The 13,099-nt window shown below is 42.0% G+C and overlaps 2 protein-coding genes across 4 annotated transcripts in view; both read left to right on the top strand.

The window, feature by feature from the left end:
- The window catches only part of LOC134875411 (ubiquitin-conjugating enzyme E2 E2-like), a 35,194-nt gene extending 31,417 nt beyond the window's left edge, over positions 1-3,777 (top strand). Inside the window, exons 5-6 of the mRNA XM_063899982.1 lie at positions 450-597; positions 3,067-3,777. Of these exons, the coding sequence (XP_063756052.1) occupies positions 450-597; positions 3,067-3,164 (246 nt within the window). The 3' untranslated portion in view covers positions 3,165-3,777. The remainder of the gene's footprint in view (positions 1-449; positions 598-3,066) is intronic.
- Positions 3,778-5,158: 1,381 nt separating this feature from the next.
- On the top strand, positions 5,159-12,558 carry ube2e1 (ubiquitin-conjugating enzyme E2E 1). 3 transcript variants are annotated; one of them, XM_063900111.1, is made up of 6 exons: positions 5,159-5,264; positions 6,837-6,989; positions 7,312-7,362; positions 9,813-9,945; positions 10,212-10,359; positions 12,114-12,558. In XM_063900111.1, exons 2-6 carry the CDS (start codon positions 6,844-6,846, stop codon positions 12,209-12,211), a joined length of 576 nt encoding a protein of 191 aa, XP_063756181.1. In that variant the 5' UTR covers positions 5,159-5,264; positions 6,837-6,843; the 3' UTR covers positions 12,212-12,558. The 3 variants fall into 3 exon arrangements, with proteins under 3 accessions (XP_063756181.1, XP_063756179.1, XP_063756180.1); XM_063900109.1 differs by lacking the exon at positions 5,159-5,264 and adding an exon at positions 5,268-5,481; XM_063900110.1 differs by lacking the exon at positions 5,159-5,264 and adding an exon at positions 5,303-5,322.
- The last annotated feature ends 541 nt before the right edge of the window (positions 12,559-13,099 follow it).

Genomic DNA, 13,099 nt, shown 5'->3' with positions numbered 1-13,099 from the left:
AAATGATTACAAATTAAACACGGTGATGTTGAGAGGGTCAGAGGTTTAAATCCACATGCATTGATCTGGTGATTGTGTACCCTCTAATGTGAGGAATACATCTTTTGGGTTCTGGGAATTATTTATGACCCTCACAACAGAGCTGGCCAGCTAACCAATCAGAGCAGACTGGGCTCTGGTTTCAGACAGAGGGTGAAAAGAGGTGCTGCAGCACAGGCAGTCTGAGAAACATAAAGAGCTTTCTGAACATTAAAGCATGGAGACATGTCCCAGGAGAGACAGGTGAGCAGAATATGTCCTCTTTAAGAGTGTGATTTTATTCCAGTTTACAGGAGACTTATATGTGTGTGTGTGTGTGTGTGTGTGTGTGTGTGTGTGTGTGTGTGTGTGTGTGTGTGTGTGTGTGTGTGTGTGTGTGTGTGTGTGTGTGTGTGTGTGTGTTCGTTCAGGTGACTTTCCGCACCAGGATCTACCACTGCAACATCAACAGTCAGGGAGTGATCTGTCTGGACATCCTGAAGGACAACTGGAGTCCTGCTCTCACCATCTCCAAGGTGCTGCTGTCCATCTGCTCCCTGCTCACTGACTGCAACCCTGGTGAGACACACACACACACACACACACACACACACACACACACACACACACACACACACACACACACACACACACACACACACACACTTCTGCTCATATCTCCCTCGATGTTAAGCCGTGGCAGGTTGACTGACATGTCCTCTCTGTGTGGGTAATGTAAACGGACGCGTGTCACTCTGATGACAGACTGCAGGTTTGTGCATCTAGATCTTATCTCAAAGCAAACTGAGATTGCGAGGGTGTCCATTACGCAATATTCTGTAATGGTTTTTGTCAAGCATAAATTATAACTAATGAAATACAGTGATGTTAAGAGGGTGCAAGACTTAAATCCACATCCATTTACCACAAGATCCCTTAGACTTTAATGTGAGGAATAAATCGTCTTGGTCGAAATATTGAAATGAATGTCAGCTTTTAGCAGAAATAAGATCAATGTGGGATTGTTGGCATGCAAAGTAGAAAAGATATAGCACTTTCATAGCGTGTGCATCCATCCTCTTTTAATATTCTTTAGTAACCATTGGCAGTTAAATATATATTCAACCAGCACTAAACACACCCCTGTAAACAATCAAGGGCAAGACGGCACATTCTTAAAGCTAATGACATCCACCCGGCTCTGGTTAAGAAGCAACAGGAACAGGGAATACAAATTATTTTATGGACCAGTTAAACCAGTACGACGGCTCTTCACCTGCCAGTTAATAATGTCTGTTGGTGTGGACGGTTGGTGAGCGAGCAGAGGTGGAAGAGAGGAAGAATTAAAGGAATAAATGACAGGTGATTTCACATATGGATAGCAGGGAATAGGATGGTAACGGACAGGAAATACTGAGGGGGGGGGGGGTCTGAAAATCCTGATGGTGAAGACCTCTCTGCGAGGATCCCTCTTTGATACCGTTCCAGCAGAGACTCTTCCTCTCTGTGGGTGAGAAAGAGAAAATCCCTCTCCTCCTCCTCCTCCTCCTCAGAGATGAAATGATTCCTTTAAACTATTACACAAAACAGATTTGATCGACACCCCCTCCCCACTATAAAAAAAAGATGTGCTCCTTCCCTCTTTCTGCCTCTTGCCTCATCAAAATCAGTCTTTTAAACCCGGCCTCGAGAATGATCTTACTTTTACTTCCTGTCTGTCTAGCTGTTCAAAATCGACCAATCAGCATCGAGTATTCAAATAAGCCGTTTACTTATAATTATTTTCATACCTTCAAAAGCTTTACGATTTATACCAAACTATGAGGCTTTACTGAACTAAAGCCCGTTGTTTTGCTATGATTTAGTTTCACTTTACTAATTATAATAAAGTGTTTGAAACAGCAACCGTGATCCAGGCCAAGAATATGTTTCCCTCAAAATCTGATCAACATTGAATCCCCAGATCCGTCCGAAGTCTTAACAGTTGTTCCAGACGACCACACTCATAGGCTTCTGAACAATGGAGGGTGTTGTGTGGAGAATAAAAATGCCTCCAGTGCTGAATGTCCAAAAAAAACCGCTAAAAATATCCCTCCTCCGCCTTCAGTCTGAAGAGTTTCTCCCGTGCAGGAGGAGGAGGAGATCTCTGGCATGTAGCTCATTAAAGCGGGGGAGGTGGGTTGAATGACAGTTAATCAACCTGTCGCCCGGCCGCCATCCCTGACGGGGTAGCCAAAATTAACCCTCATCACGTCTGGGGTTGGGGTAGGGGTTGAAAGTAACTGAGTACATTTACTCAAGTACTGTTGAGTATTGTCAGGCAGTTCTTCCACCTCTACCTGAAGCTGGACATTAAACCACGTTTCAGAGCATATCTCCCAACTTCTTTCCCTCCCTGTCGCAACCTCTGTGCAACCACAAGAAAGCCATGTTAGACTTTTAACTAAGCCGCGGGGATTCCTCCTGCAGGGCTGGATCATATTTCAGGATGCTGGTGATATTCAGGCCGGTCTTTTATAATAAAGGTGTCTGCTTTATCCCCTCTGAAGCTGCAGGGCTGACAGTGTGTCAGAGCTGTAATAACACGGGCCTCGCTCCGTCTCAGAGGAAGCCTTCAATCTGGATTCATATCAGAAAATGTGTCAGATAAAAACTGTTAATAGACTCGGCTGGTGCAGCTCCTTCTGAAGAGGCTGGAAACATGTACTCGGGAGCTTAAAAAAAGGCTATCAGTCAACATTTAGCCAGTGTAGTCTGTTCTAGAAATGCAGGTGATGCAACAGCAGACTAGTTGGGTGATTTTATGACATTGATATTGCAGAAACTGATGGAAAACGATATATGAACTGGGATTATCAAGTTCAGTGTTAAACATTTATTAGGCTTTGTGGGTTTTAGTCTGTCTTCATTTAAGTTCCTGGGATCATTTTATGGTTATTTTTGGCTCTGTAGAAAGAGTTCAGAGTGGGTTTTTTCTTGAGGGAAAGGAGATATTGTGCTCTGTGTTCTTTTTGTTCTCTTAACTAACTTAATGTTCCTGTGTTTCAGCCGACCCTCTGGTGGGAAGCATCGCCACACAGTACCTGACCAACAGAGCGGAGCACGACAGGATAGCCAAACAGTGGACCAAACGCTACGCCACATAGACACACACACACACACAAACACACACACACACACCCCCCCAAATCTATGGAAGCACACCCGCTCCTGTCACCCCTCCCCCTCACACACACACACACACACACACACACACACACACACACACACACACACACACACACACACACACACACACCTGGAGAGATGAACTGTTATTTGTTCCATGCTGACTTGAAAAGCTTCTTTTTTATACAAAGAGTCTATTGGGATTGTATTTTCCAATACACTGAATGTTGATATGGTCATGAAAAGCTTTAATACTGTTATTGTATCGTCGTGTTGTTGTTGCATTGTTTATAACATGTTCGCTCCTCTTCTTATCTTTATTGTTCCCGTTCCATGTGATGGTTTTTATGTAAACGGATCATTCTGAGTGAGTGCTTTTACTTTTCTCTTCCAGTGCTTTTGGTGGATATTAGTGCATGGCCTCAGGATGTGTGTGTTCATGCAGCGGACGTGTTCGTAGTGTTTTATTATTTTGTATTTCTCTGTCCTGGCATGGAGGGAGCCCGTCACCATGATAGTGCTATAAGTCTGCTGTACATTTAACGCCTTGTGAGAAAACATACTCGATTAAACACTGGCTGTAACGTGTCACAGCGACTCTCCGTCTCTTTAATATCTGTGCGTGTGTGTGTTTGTGAGATGAGTGTGTGCATCTCTCTGACCACTTCCTGTTAGAAATTAGTCTTCACATCTTCACCACAGAGAGCAGCGGTTAGACGATGAAAGGAAGGAAGGTAGTTTTTCTAATTCAGGTCATTAAATTAGTGAGCTAAATAAAAAGTGCTAATATTTTTGGGAGCTTTACAGAGGACCGATTTCAAATGAATTTTTAATGAAAAATCAAGTTTATTAATACATTTTATAAAAGAAGGAGTAAAGCGCTAGGGGATATGGCTAATATCTGCAGAAAAAACGTATTAAGATAAAAGGGGGCAAAACTGACAGAAAAAATCACAATTTACCTGAAAAAGATGAAAATAAAACTAATTCTCTTGTAAATTTGGGAATTCTATCCCAGGGAATTTCTGTGTTGTTGTTGTGTATTCCTGCAAATGCAATACCTTAATCATCTTGGGAAACATTTAAAATAAACCTTAGAAATTTGGCGTTTTCATCTCAACAAAATTCAAGGTTTTTCTCTTAAAATGTGTGATTTCTTGACTGGTTAATATTTCCACAACACATTTAATCCTGATATTTTAATAATTTTATCTTTTCATATCATAATCAGCTACTTTAAATTAGTGCATTTTTATATTGTCAAATGTTCATATTGAATTTACACTCAGCTGGTATTTTGTTGTGTAAATGTAGCAATTTAATGTTTATTATATGAATTTAAAAAGCTGTATTTCATTGTGTGTAAATTCTTCAGAAAGGTAAGTTAATGTCCTTTTTTCTAGAAACAGCCTCATAAAATATTTGGCTCCTTTTCTTCTTCTACACATCCATCCCGCTGTCTTTTGAATTGACTCTTTGTAATATAAATAAAGATGACTGTGGATGTCAGTCCGTCTGCTGCTGGACCAACACTTCCGGTGAGAAGCGGCACGCGTCCAGCGGCGCGCGTCAAGTTCAGTGTTTGCTCACGAAGATCCCGGAATTGAGACAATTAATATCCTTCAAAATAAAAGCTGCAAATTTAACTCAAATCAAGCAATTTTCAACTATATACATTATTTTTAACATGAGCTTTTCAAGGGTAATTTATCTCATATTTCCCTATGTGAAGCACCATTTACAAAGTGATTTACTAATGAAGTCAAACATGATTAAAAAGTTGTCAAGAATGATCCTAAAAAAAGCGATATTTGGTGTCAAAGTCCACTCTTATTCTTGGTTTTTGTGAACTCTACTGCTACATATTAAGCTATTATTATACCTACCCTTTACTCTTGTTGCACTAAAATACACTTTATCTCATCAATATATTATTGCCTCCTCCGTTTCTCTGTGCTTTTATTTTCTGAAACGATGACCGGAAGTGTGATTTCCCTCCACTGTAGGCGCTTTGACACTGGTGCGCGCAGGCGGCGGAGGCACACACACACATAAGCTGTGCACACACACAAAGAAAGGTATCAAATACTAACCATTTGTATTGCAGCGCAGCATATTGTGACCGGTGGATGTAATGTGTGTGTTCTGCGGGATTCTGGGGCTACTCATGTATCCGGGTTTGGTTTAAATTGAGGATTTAAGAGTCGTTGCATCCTGTGACTCTGAGATCAGCTGCATGTCGACGGATATAGCTTTACAGAAATCCAAGGAGAGGAAACCCTTTAAGTGCACGAGGTGGTGTGTGTGTGTGTGTTTTGGGTTTAAAGGGTTAGAAACAGGCTGTCAGGGCTGCAGTAGCATTAAGATTTCTGCGGGTAAAAGTTTCTTTAAAAGTGTGCACACTGCGACATCGATGCCTGTTTCCATCCCCGACCTATTTGACTCCACACACAGCCTCCAGTTGTGTGTGTTTCTGTGTGTGTGGTCTGTAGTGTCTTGCAGAAGTAGGCCTTTAGCCGAACTAATCATCACATTATTTCCCTTTGTGGCAGGCTAAAAATAACCCCAGACTGCAAACTGAGAAAATAGCACAGCCGATGCATTCCTCATTGGCATTTACACTGTGTCATGGGTTCATGGGTAAAATTAACTCGGGTCAACATTAAAACCAGCAATTTTTGTGAAATTAACGCAAAAGTAAAGGAGCTTCTGGTTCTTCGTCATGTTCTATAGGCGCGATACGTGCTATTCACGTCTGGAAAACAACGTGTTTCCGTTTAAAAAATCTTACATTTAAAGGTTATTGCCCTGATTTGCGTCTGTTTTCAGGTAATAAGGCAAACATAAAGGGTGGACAAGACTTGTAGGTAGCTTTTGACAAATTCGGCATTGCATGTGTTGGTTTTTAATATAATCTAAATGTAATTTGGTTTTTTTTAAAAACCGGATTAACATTTATTGGCGGATGTTTCTACTCAATAAAACATAATAAAGATTAGAAAATAGCCTTAAGGATATTCTGTTTAATTCATTATTACAGGTGTACTTTTTAAATACAGTCTAAATGTTAAAAAAAACATTTAAAACGTTTTCAGAATCAGAATACCTTGATTAGTCCCACATTACATTACATTAGTGTTACAGCAAAAGTAAAAAGGCAAAATATTGAATAAGAGGCATGAATAAAATATTAGAGACAGAAAGGACAATTTACACATCGAGCTAGACAACAAGTACAGTAGCAGTATAGTAGAGCATGTAGAAGTAGTGTGATATTAGTGCGCTTATTTACAGCTGATTCCACATAAAAGAAAATACATTTGGGAGGAAACCTCTAAGGGTCCGCTGTTAAATTCAGCATTAGAAGTTCATTTCAACAGTCCAACCAATATTTGGTTAACACAACCCACAGCCGCACCTACATTTCTAGTCTACAAAGAAGGTGAAAGTACAATTTAATTACAGTATTATTGCATTGGAGACATGCCAAATAATTGAGAGGCACTTAAATAGGTTATTAACACCTCAAGTGTTGCTCAAGCTTTAATCATTCCCCCCTTAAGCAAGTCTTTAAAGGTAGTTGCCCGGGCAAAGGAGGTTTGTCTTTGTGTGTCCTTTTTCTACATCTCGTGTTTGTGCTTGTTCCCCAGGCTCGGTATGTCGGATGAAGATTCCCGCGCCAGTTTCAGCTCTTCCTCGTCTTCCTCGTCAACACATCATCAGGACTCAAACACACCGAAGAAACGAGAAAGCAAAGCCAGCATGAGCAAGTCCTCCAAACTGCTCTGCACCAGCGCCAAGAGGTGGGCACACTGTTATTTACCCCGGATGTTCTGCCTCTTATTCCCAGGCTGGGTTTCAGTCTCTTTAGGGATTGTTAAAGAGGCCCTATTCTGCTTTTTGGGGGTTTCCCCTCTCCTGTATTGTGTTATATAGGTGTTTGTGCATGTGAACGCTCTGCAGAGGCTACATCACAGGCAGTATGATAAATATGTAGGCATGTTTCTGACTAAATTACAGAGAATCAAAACATTTAATTTGCTTTAACATGCAAAGCACCCTTTTCCCATATTTGATTCTCAGCATTTGATCAGAGTTAAGCATTTAATGCATTTTATTTTTCAGAATCCAGAAGGAGCTGGCTGACATTACATTGGATCCACCACCAAACTGCAGGTGAGTGCAGGATGTTAATGGTGTGTGTGTGTGTGGGTGTGTGGTAGTTTGTTTTTAAAGAGGACATTAATTATGTTATTAAAACTAGTCCTGTATGTGGTTCCATGTTGAAAACACTCCTTTGTTTACATCCAGAACATAGTGAATCAGAGCAGACTGGGCTCTGGTTTCAGACAGAGGGCGGAAAGAGGTGCTGCAGCACAGGCAGCATGAGAAACATAAAGAGCTTTCTGAACATTAAAGCATGGAGGCATGTCGCAGATTTCTAAATACTAATGCAACCTGAGAAAGAGAGTAATATGTCCTCTTTGATTTCTGTTCTCCTCCTCTGCTGCTGCGGGAGTCAGTTTTGGTAAAGCTCTGTGTTCCCGTTGGAAAGGTTAAAGCTCTGAAAAAATGAAACCGCTGAAATGTCAGCGCTCTTCTTGCAGTGCGTGTGTTAAACCCTCGGATATTGAAGTGAATGAGACGGCGATAACATGACGTCTGAATGTCAGTCAGAGGAACGTCCGGCTGATGGATTTAGTGGGGAATAAAATGACATCCAGTCTTAGTAAAGCAATACTGCTGTAATATAAAGGGATGTGTCTTTATACCACTTCAGATTCATCCTATTGTTTCGGGACTATTTCCCTGCCGGGCCTACACTCTGTCCTGTGTAAAGGTGAGGATTTACTTTTAGAGTTTGAAGCTCCATTGGGGATAAAGGTTCAGGTTGTTTGTTTCAAAGTGAAATTACTTCTGACATTTCCCTCTTCTGTTACAGACTGAATAATAGTCTCCTTATTTATGTAAAGACACTGCTGCACACTGTAGTTTGCATGTGCAATCCAGGCTTTATTTGTATCTGACAAAGAGTCCTGCTTATCATTTAAATGAAACTACAGTCTGGAGCGCGTCACTGAGCAGGAATGAGAATATCTCCAGTGTTTGCAGAAGCTGGTGTTGTTCAGTTTTATCTCTTAATGATCGTTTCATGTATCGCCCTCACTGGGCTCACATGATGACTCGCATGGAAGAATGCTCTTTATTGTTTTTAATGAATAACCAATATGATTTTGGACTGGAATTTTGACCCCAACACATTAGAAAGGTGGTGTTGATGGAGTCATTTAGCAGGTTTTGAGGAGCTGAACCAGAAGAAGCCTTGGTATGTGGAATATAAAAGGAGGATTCAAATCTAGTTAGGCTCCTCAGGCTGAGGAGTACAGCCAGGAGGAGGAGGCATTTAGTTCTTTGTCTTACTTTAAAGAGTCCTCTCCTGCTGATGTTCAGGTGTATATCAGTATGTAGAGTCTCTACTTTAAAGAGTCCTCTCCTGCTGATGTTCAGGTGTATATCAGTATGTAGAGTCTCTACTTTAAAGAGTCCTCTCCTGCTGATGTTCAGGTGTATATCAGTATGTAGAGTCTCTACTTTAAAGAGTCCTCTCCTGCTGATGTTCAGGTGTATATCAGTATGTAGTGTCTCTACTTTAAAGAGTCCTCTCCTGCTGATGTTCAGGTGTATATCAGTATGTAGCGTCTCTACTTTAAAGAGTCCTCTCCTGCTGATGTTCAGGTGTATATCAGTATGTAGTGTCTCTACTTTAAAGAGTCCTCTCCTGCTGATGTTCAGGTGTATATCAGTATGTAGTGTCTCTACTTTAAAGAGTCCTCTCCTGCTGATGTTCAGGTGTATATCAGTATGTAGTGTCTCTACTTTAAAGAGTCCTCTCCTGCTGATGTTCAGGTGTATATCAGTATGTAGTGTCTCTACTTTAAAGAGTCCTCTCCTGCTGATGTTCAGCTGTATATCAGTATTAGTGTCTCTACTTTAAAGAGTCCTCTCCTGCTGATGTTCAGGTGTAGATCAGTATGTAGAGTCTCTACTTTAAAGAGTCCTCTCCTGCTGATGTTCAGGTGTATATCAGTATGTAGTGTCTCTACTTTAAAGAGTCCTCTCCTGCTGATGTTCAGGTGTATATCAGTATGTAGTGTCTCTACTTTAAAGAGTCCTCTCCTGCTGATGTTCAGGTGTATATCAGTATGTAGCGTCTCTACTTTAAAGAGTCCTCTCCTGCTGATGTTCAGGTGTATATCAGTATGTAGCATCTCTACTTTAAAGAGTCCTCTCCTGCTGATGTTCAGGTGTATATCAGTATGAAGTGTCTCTTTATTTTTCTCATACTGCCTGTGCTGCAGCTGCTCTTTTCACCCTCTGTCCGAAACCAGAGCTCAGTCTACTCTGATTGGTTAGCTGGAACTCTGTTGTGATAGGTCAACCAGCTTAGAAATGTCCTGCCCCTTAGCCTATCACGTACAATGTGTCAGAGCACTAACCAATTGAACATTCTGGAACTTTGGGATTTGAGTGTTTGCAGAACGTTTACATGCGCAGAACAAACTACAGGAAAGGGATACCCCAATAGGGTCTCTTTGAAATACTAAATGTTCCCTGTTCCCTGACAGCGCGGGTCCTAAAGGAGACAATGTCTACGAGTGGAGGTCCACCATCCTCGGCCCCCCGGGCTCTGCATACGAGGGGGGCGTGTTCTTCCTCGACATCGCCTTCACACCAGACTACCCCTTCAAACCTCCCAAGGTGAGAGCTGAAGTGTTGTTGGCTGGCTGCAAAGGGTGTTGACAGATGTCTCTAGCTCAGAGGAGTCATACCTGATATTCTCCACTAGAGGGCGGCGTGCACTCTGACCTGTAATCTATCATCTTGATCCCTTGTTTCCTCTTTTATATTATATCATTTAATTAACGTAAGAACAAAAGGATTTAAGGTTTAAGGTGTGTGTGTGTGTGTGTGTGTGTGTGTGTGTGTGTGTGTGTGTGTGTGCGCGTGCGTGTGTGTGTGTTCAGGTGACTTTCCGCACCAGGATCTACCACTGCAACATCAACAGTCAGGGAGTGATCTGTCTGGACATCCTGAAGGACAACTGGAGTCCTGCTCTCACCATCTCCAAGGTGCTGCTGTCCATCTGCTCCCTGCTCACTGACTGCAACCCTGGTGAGACACACACACACACACACACATACACACACACTCACATTCTTTCAACACCCTCTCACACTCTGGCTCAACACCAACATATAAAAATGATCACGCTGTCTTCACACACATAGACACTGTCACTCCACACACACACACACTCCCTCCTCATTCAACTGCTCATCTTCCTACACACACACACACACCGTGGCTTGCAAAAGTGTTCATCCCCCTCGGCATTTTTCATGTTTTGTTGCCTCACCACCTGGAAGTAAAATGGATTGCTTGAGGGTTTGCATCATTTCATTTACAGAACACGCCTACACCTTTGAAGATGTGTTTATTTATTGTGAAGCTAACCCCAAAAAGGACAAAACAACAGAAAACTTCAGCAGAACTTTTCACCCCCCTAATGTCAGTACTTTGTAGAGCCACCTTTTGCAGCAATTACAGCTGCAAGTCGCTTTTGATAAGCCTCTATGAGCTTGCCACATCTTGCCACTGGGATCTTTGCCCATTGCTCATGGCAAAACCTCTCCAGCTCCTTGATGTCGGATGGTCTCCGCTTGTGAACTGCAGTCTTCCAGTCAAACCAGAGATTCTCAATTGGATTGAGGTCTGGGCTTTGACTAGGCCATTCCAACACATTTACATTCTTCCAGTTAAACCATTCGAGGGTTGCTTTAGCAGGATGCTTCGGGTCATTGTCTTGCTGGAAGGTGAACCTCTGTCCCAGTCTCAGATCACAGGCAGACTGAAACCGGTTTTGCTCTATATCCCTGTATTTAGCACCATCCATCTTTCCCTCGACTCGGACCAGTTTCTCCAGTCCCTGCTGCTGAAAATCATCATGGTGTTCTTGGGGCTATGGGATGTGTTGGGTTTCTGCCAGACAAAGCATTTCCCTCGGTGGCCGAAAAGTTCAATTTTGGTCTCATCTGAGCAGAGCGCCTTCCGCCATACATTTAGGGAGTTGGCCACATGCCTTTTGGCAAACTCAAAGCGTGCCTTCTTATTTTTAACACTAAGTAAGGTCGTTTTTTCTGGCCACTCTTCCATAAAGCCCAGCTCTATGGAATGTATGGCTTATTGTGGTCCTATGCACAGACACTCCAGTCTCTGCTGTGTGATTAATGCCCTTGTTGCCCGGTCTGTGAGCTTTGGTGGGCGGCCCTGTCTTGGCAGGTTTGTTGTGGTCCCATGTTCTTTCCAGTTGAGGATTATGGATTTGATGGTGCTCCGGGGGGTCACCAAAGATGTGGATATTTTTTTAGAACCCAACCCTGACTTGTATTCCTCAATAACTTTGTCCCTGACTTAGTTTGGAGAGCTCCTTGCTCTTCATGGTGTGATGCCTCTCGCTTAGTGGTGTTGCAGCCTGTGGGGCCTTTCAGAAAAGGTGCGTTTGTACTGACAGATCATGTGACCCTTAGATGCACACAGGTGGACTTCATTTCACTAATTATGTGGCTTCTGAAGGTAATTGGTTGCACCAGAATGTTTAGGGGCTTCATAGCAGAGGGGGTGTATGCATATGCACATGTTCAGTTTCTTATTTTTTAAATGTCTTTTCTTATTTGTTTCTCATTTCACTTCACCAACTTAGATTATTGAGTGCAGATCCATCACATACACTTCAGATTAAAACACATTTCAATGACAGGTTGTAATGTAAAAAAAATAGATAGAAAGCCGAGGGGGGGGGGGGGGAGGGTTGAAGGCAGTGTATTTCTACGTCCTGTTATAATTGTGATGTGTTGTTTGTGTTTCAGCCGACCCTCTGGTGGGAAGCATCGCCACACAGTACACAACCAACAGACCAGAGCACGACAGGATAGCCAAACAGTGGACCAAACGCTACGCCACATAATGAGCCACAGTATGGGGGGGGGGGGGGGGGGGGATTTTTATCTCTGAAATGAAGTCTTAATCCTGAAGTTTTTTGTTGTTGTATTTCTTAAGTTATCTCTGACCCAGTTAAACTCACACCTGGCAGTAATGCGTTCTTTCTTGATGATGGACGCTATGCTAATATGCTACAGCATGAATCCCAGTTCCAATAATATGAGTGTAAAATATTCTCACACGTATTCAATTCTCCCCGTTTTTGGAAAGGTGTTTAGATATGGGTGGATGTTGGTTGTGATTTGTGTTCTGTACTGATGAAAAGATGGAAAGCTGTTCTGTTTCTGTTAAAAATTAAACATGACCAACTGATTTCGTGTCATCTTATTGGAATAATTCACTGCCTTTAGTTTAGACTTTAATATCAGAACATAACTCATTTTTTATTATTATGACTTAGAGCTCTACATTTCTGGAAAAAAAGTCTGAATTTTAATAAAGCAGCCAGAATAATGGGGGCAAAAAAAGTATATTTTGTTTTGAAATCTCAGATTTTTGAGTTTAATCTCAAATCAGACTGTTTAATAAAAACGTGTCATCATTTCCAGATTAATAATAATAATGATCCATGGTCTTTATTTTAGCGTATTTTTCCAGGTGCTCAAAGTGCTTTACACTACATATATCGGTTACTGAATAGGGTTAGGGTCCCCACACTCCCCACAGGAGAAATTTAGGGTGAAGGGTCTTGCCCAAGGACACAACACCATGCTGACTGCAGTGGGGGCCAAGGTGGGATTGAACCTGTGCAGCCGCTGTCTGAAGTCTGAGAAAAAGGCTCTTAAGACTCAATCATGACCAACTGACTTTGTTTCATCTGCATTTTTTTTAAAACACCCCGCCAAAATAAAAC

The sequence above is a fragment of the Eleginops maclovinus genome, chromosome 13 (genome assembly GCF_036324505.1).
Source record: "Eleginops maclovinus isolate JMC-PN-2008 ecotype Puerto Natales chromosome 13, JC_Emac_rtc_rv5, whole genome shotgun sequence".
NCBI classification, from domain to species: Eukaryota; Metazoa; Chordata; class Actinopteri; order Perciformes; family Eleginopidae; genus Eleginops; species Eleginops maclovinus.
The sequence above is the reverse complement of the archived record's forward strand: the minus strand, read 5'-3'. Positions and strand labels throughout refer to the sequence as shown.

Bases quoted from the DNA above. Each gene is read 5' to 3' on its own strand.
- ube2e1 (XM_063900109.1), top strand. From the start codon at position 5,423: ATGTCGACGGATATAGCTTTACAGAAATCCAAGGAGAGGAAACCCTTT. The intron at 5,482-6,836 runs GTGGTGTGTGTG...CTTGTTCCCCAG, and splicing joins AAACCCTTTAAGTGCACGAG to GCTCGGTATGTCGGATGAAG. The intron at 6,990-7,311 runs GTGGGCACACTG...TTTATTTTTCAG, and splicing joins CTCTGCACCAGCGCCAAGAG to AATCCAGAAGGAGCTGGCTG.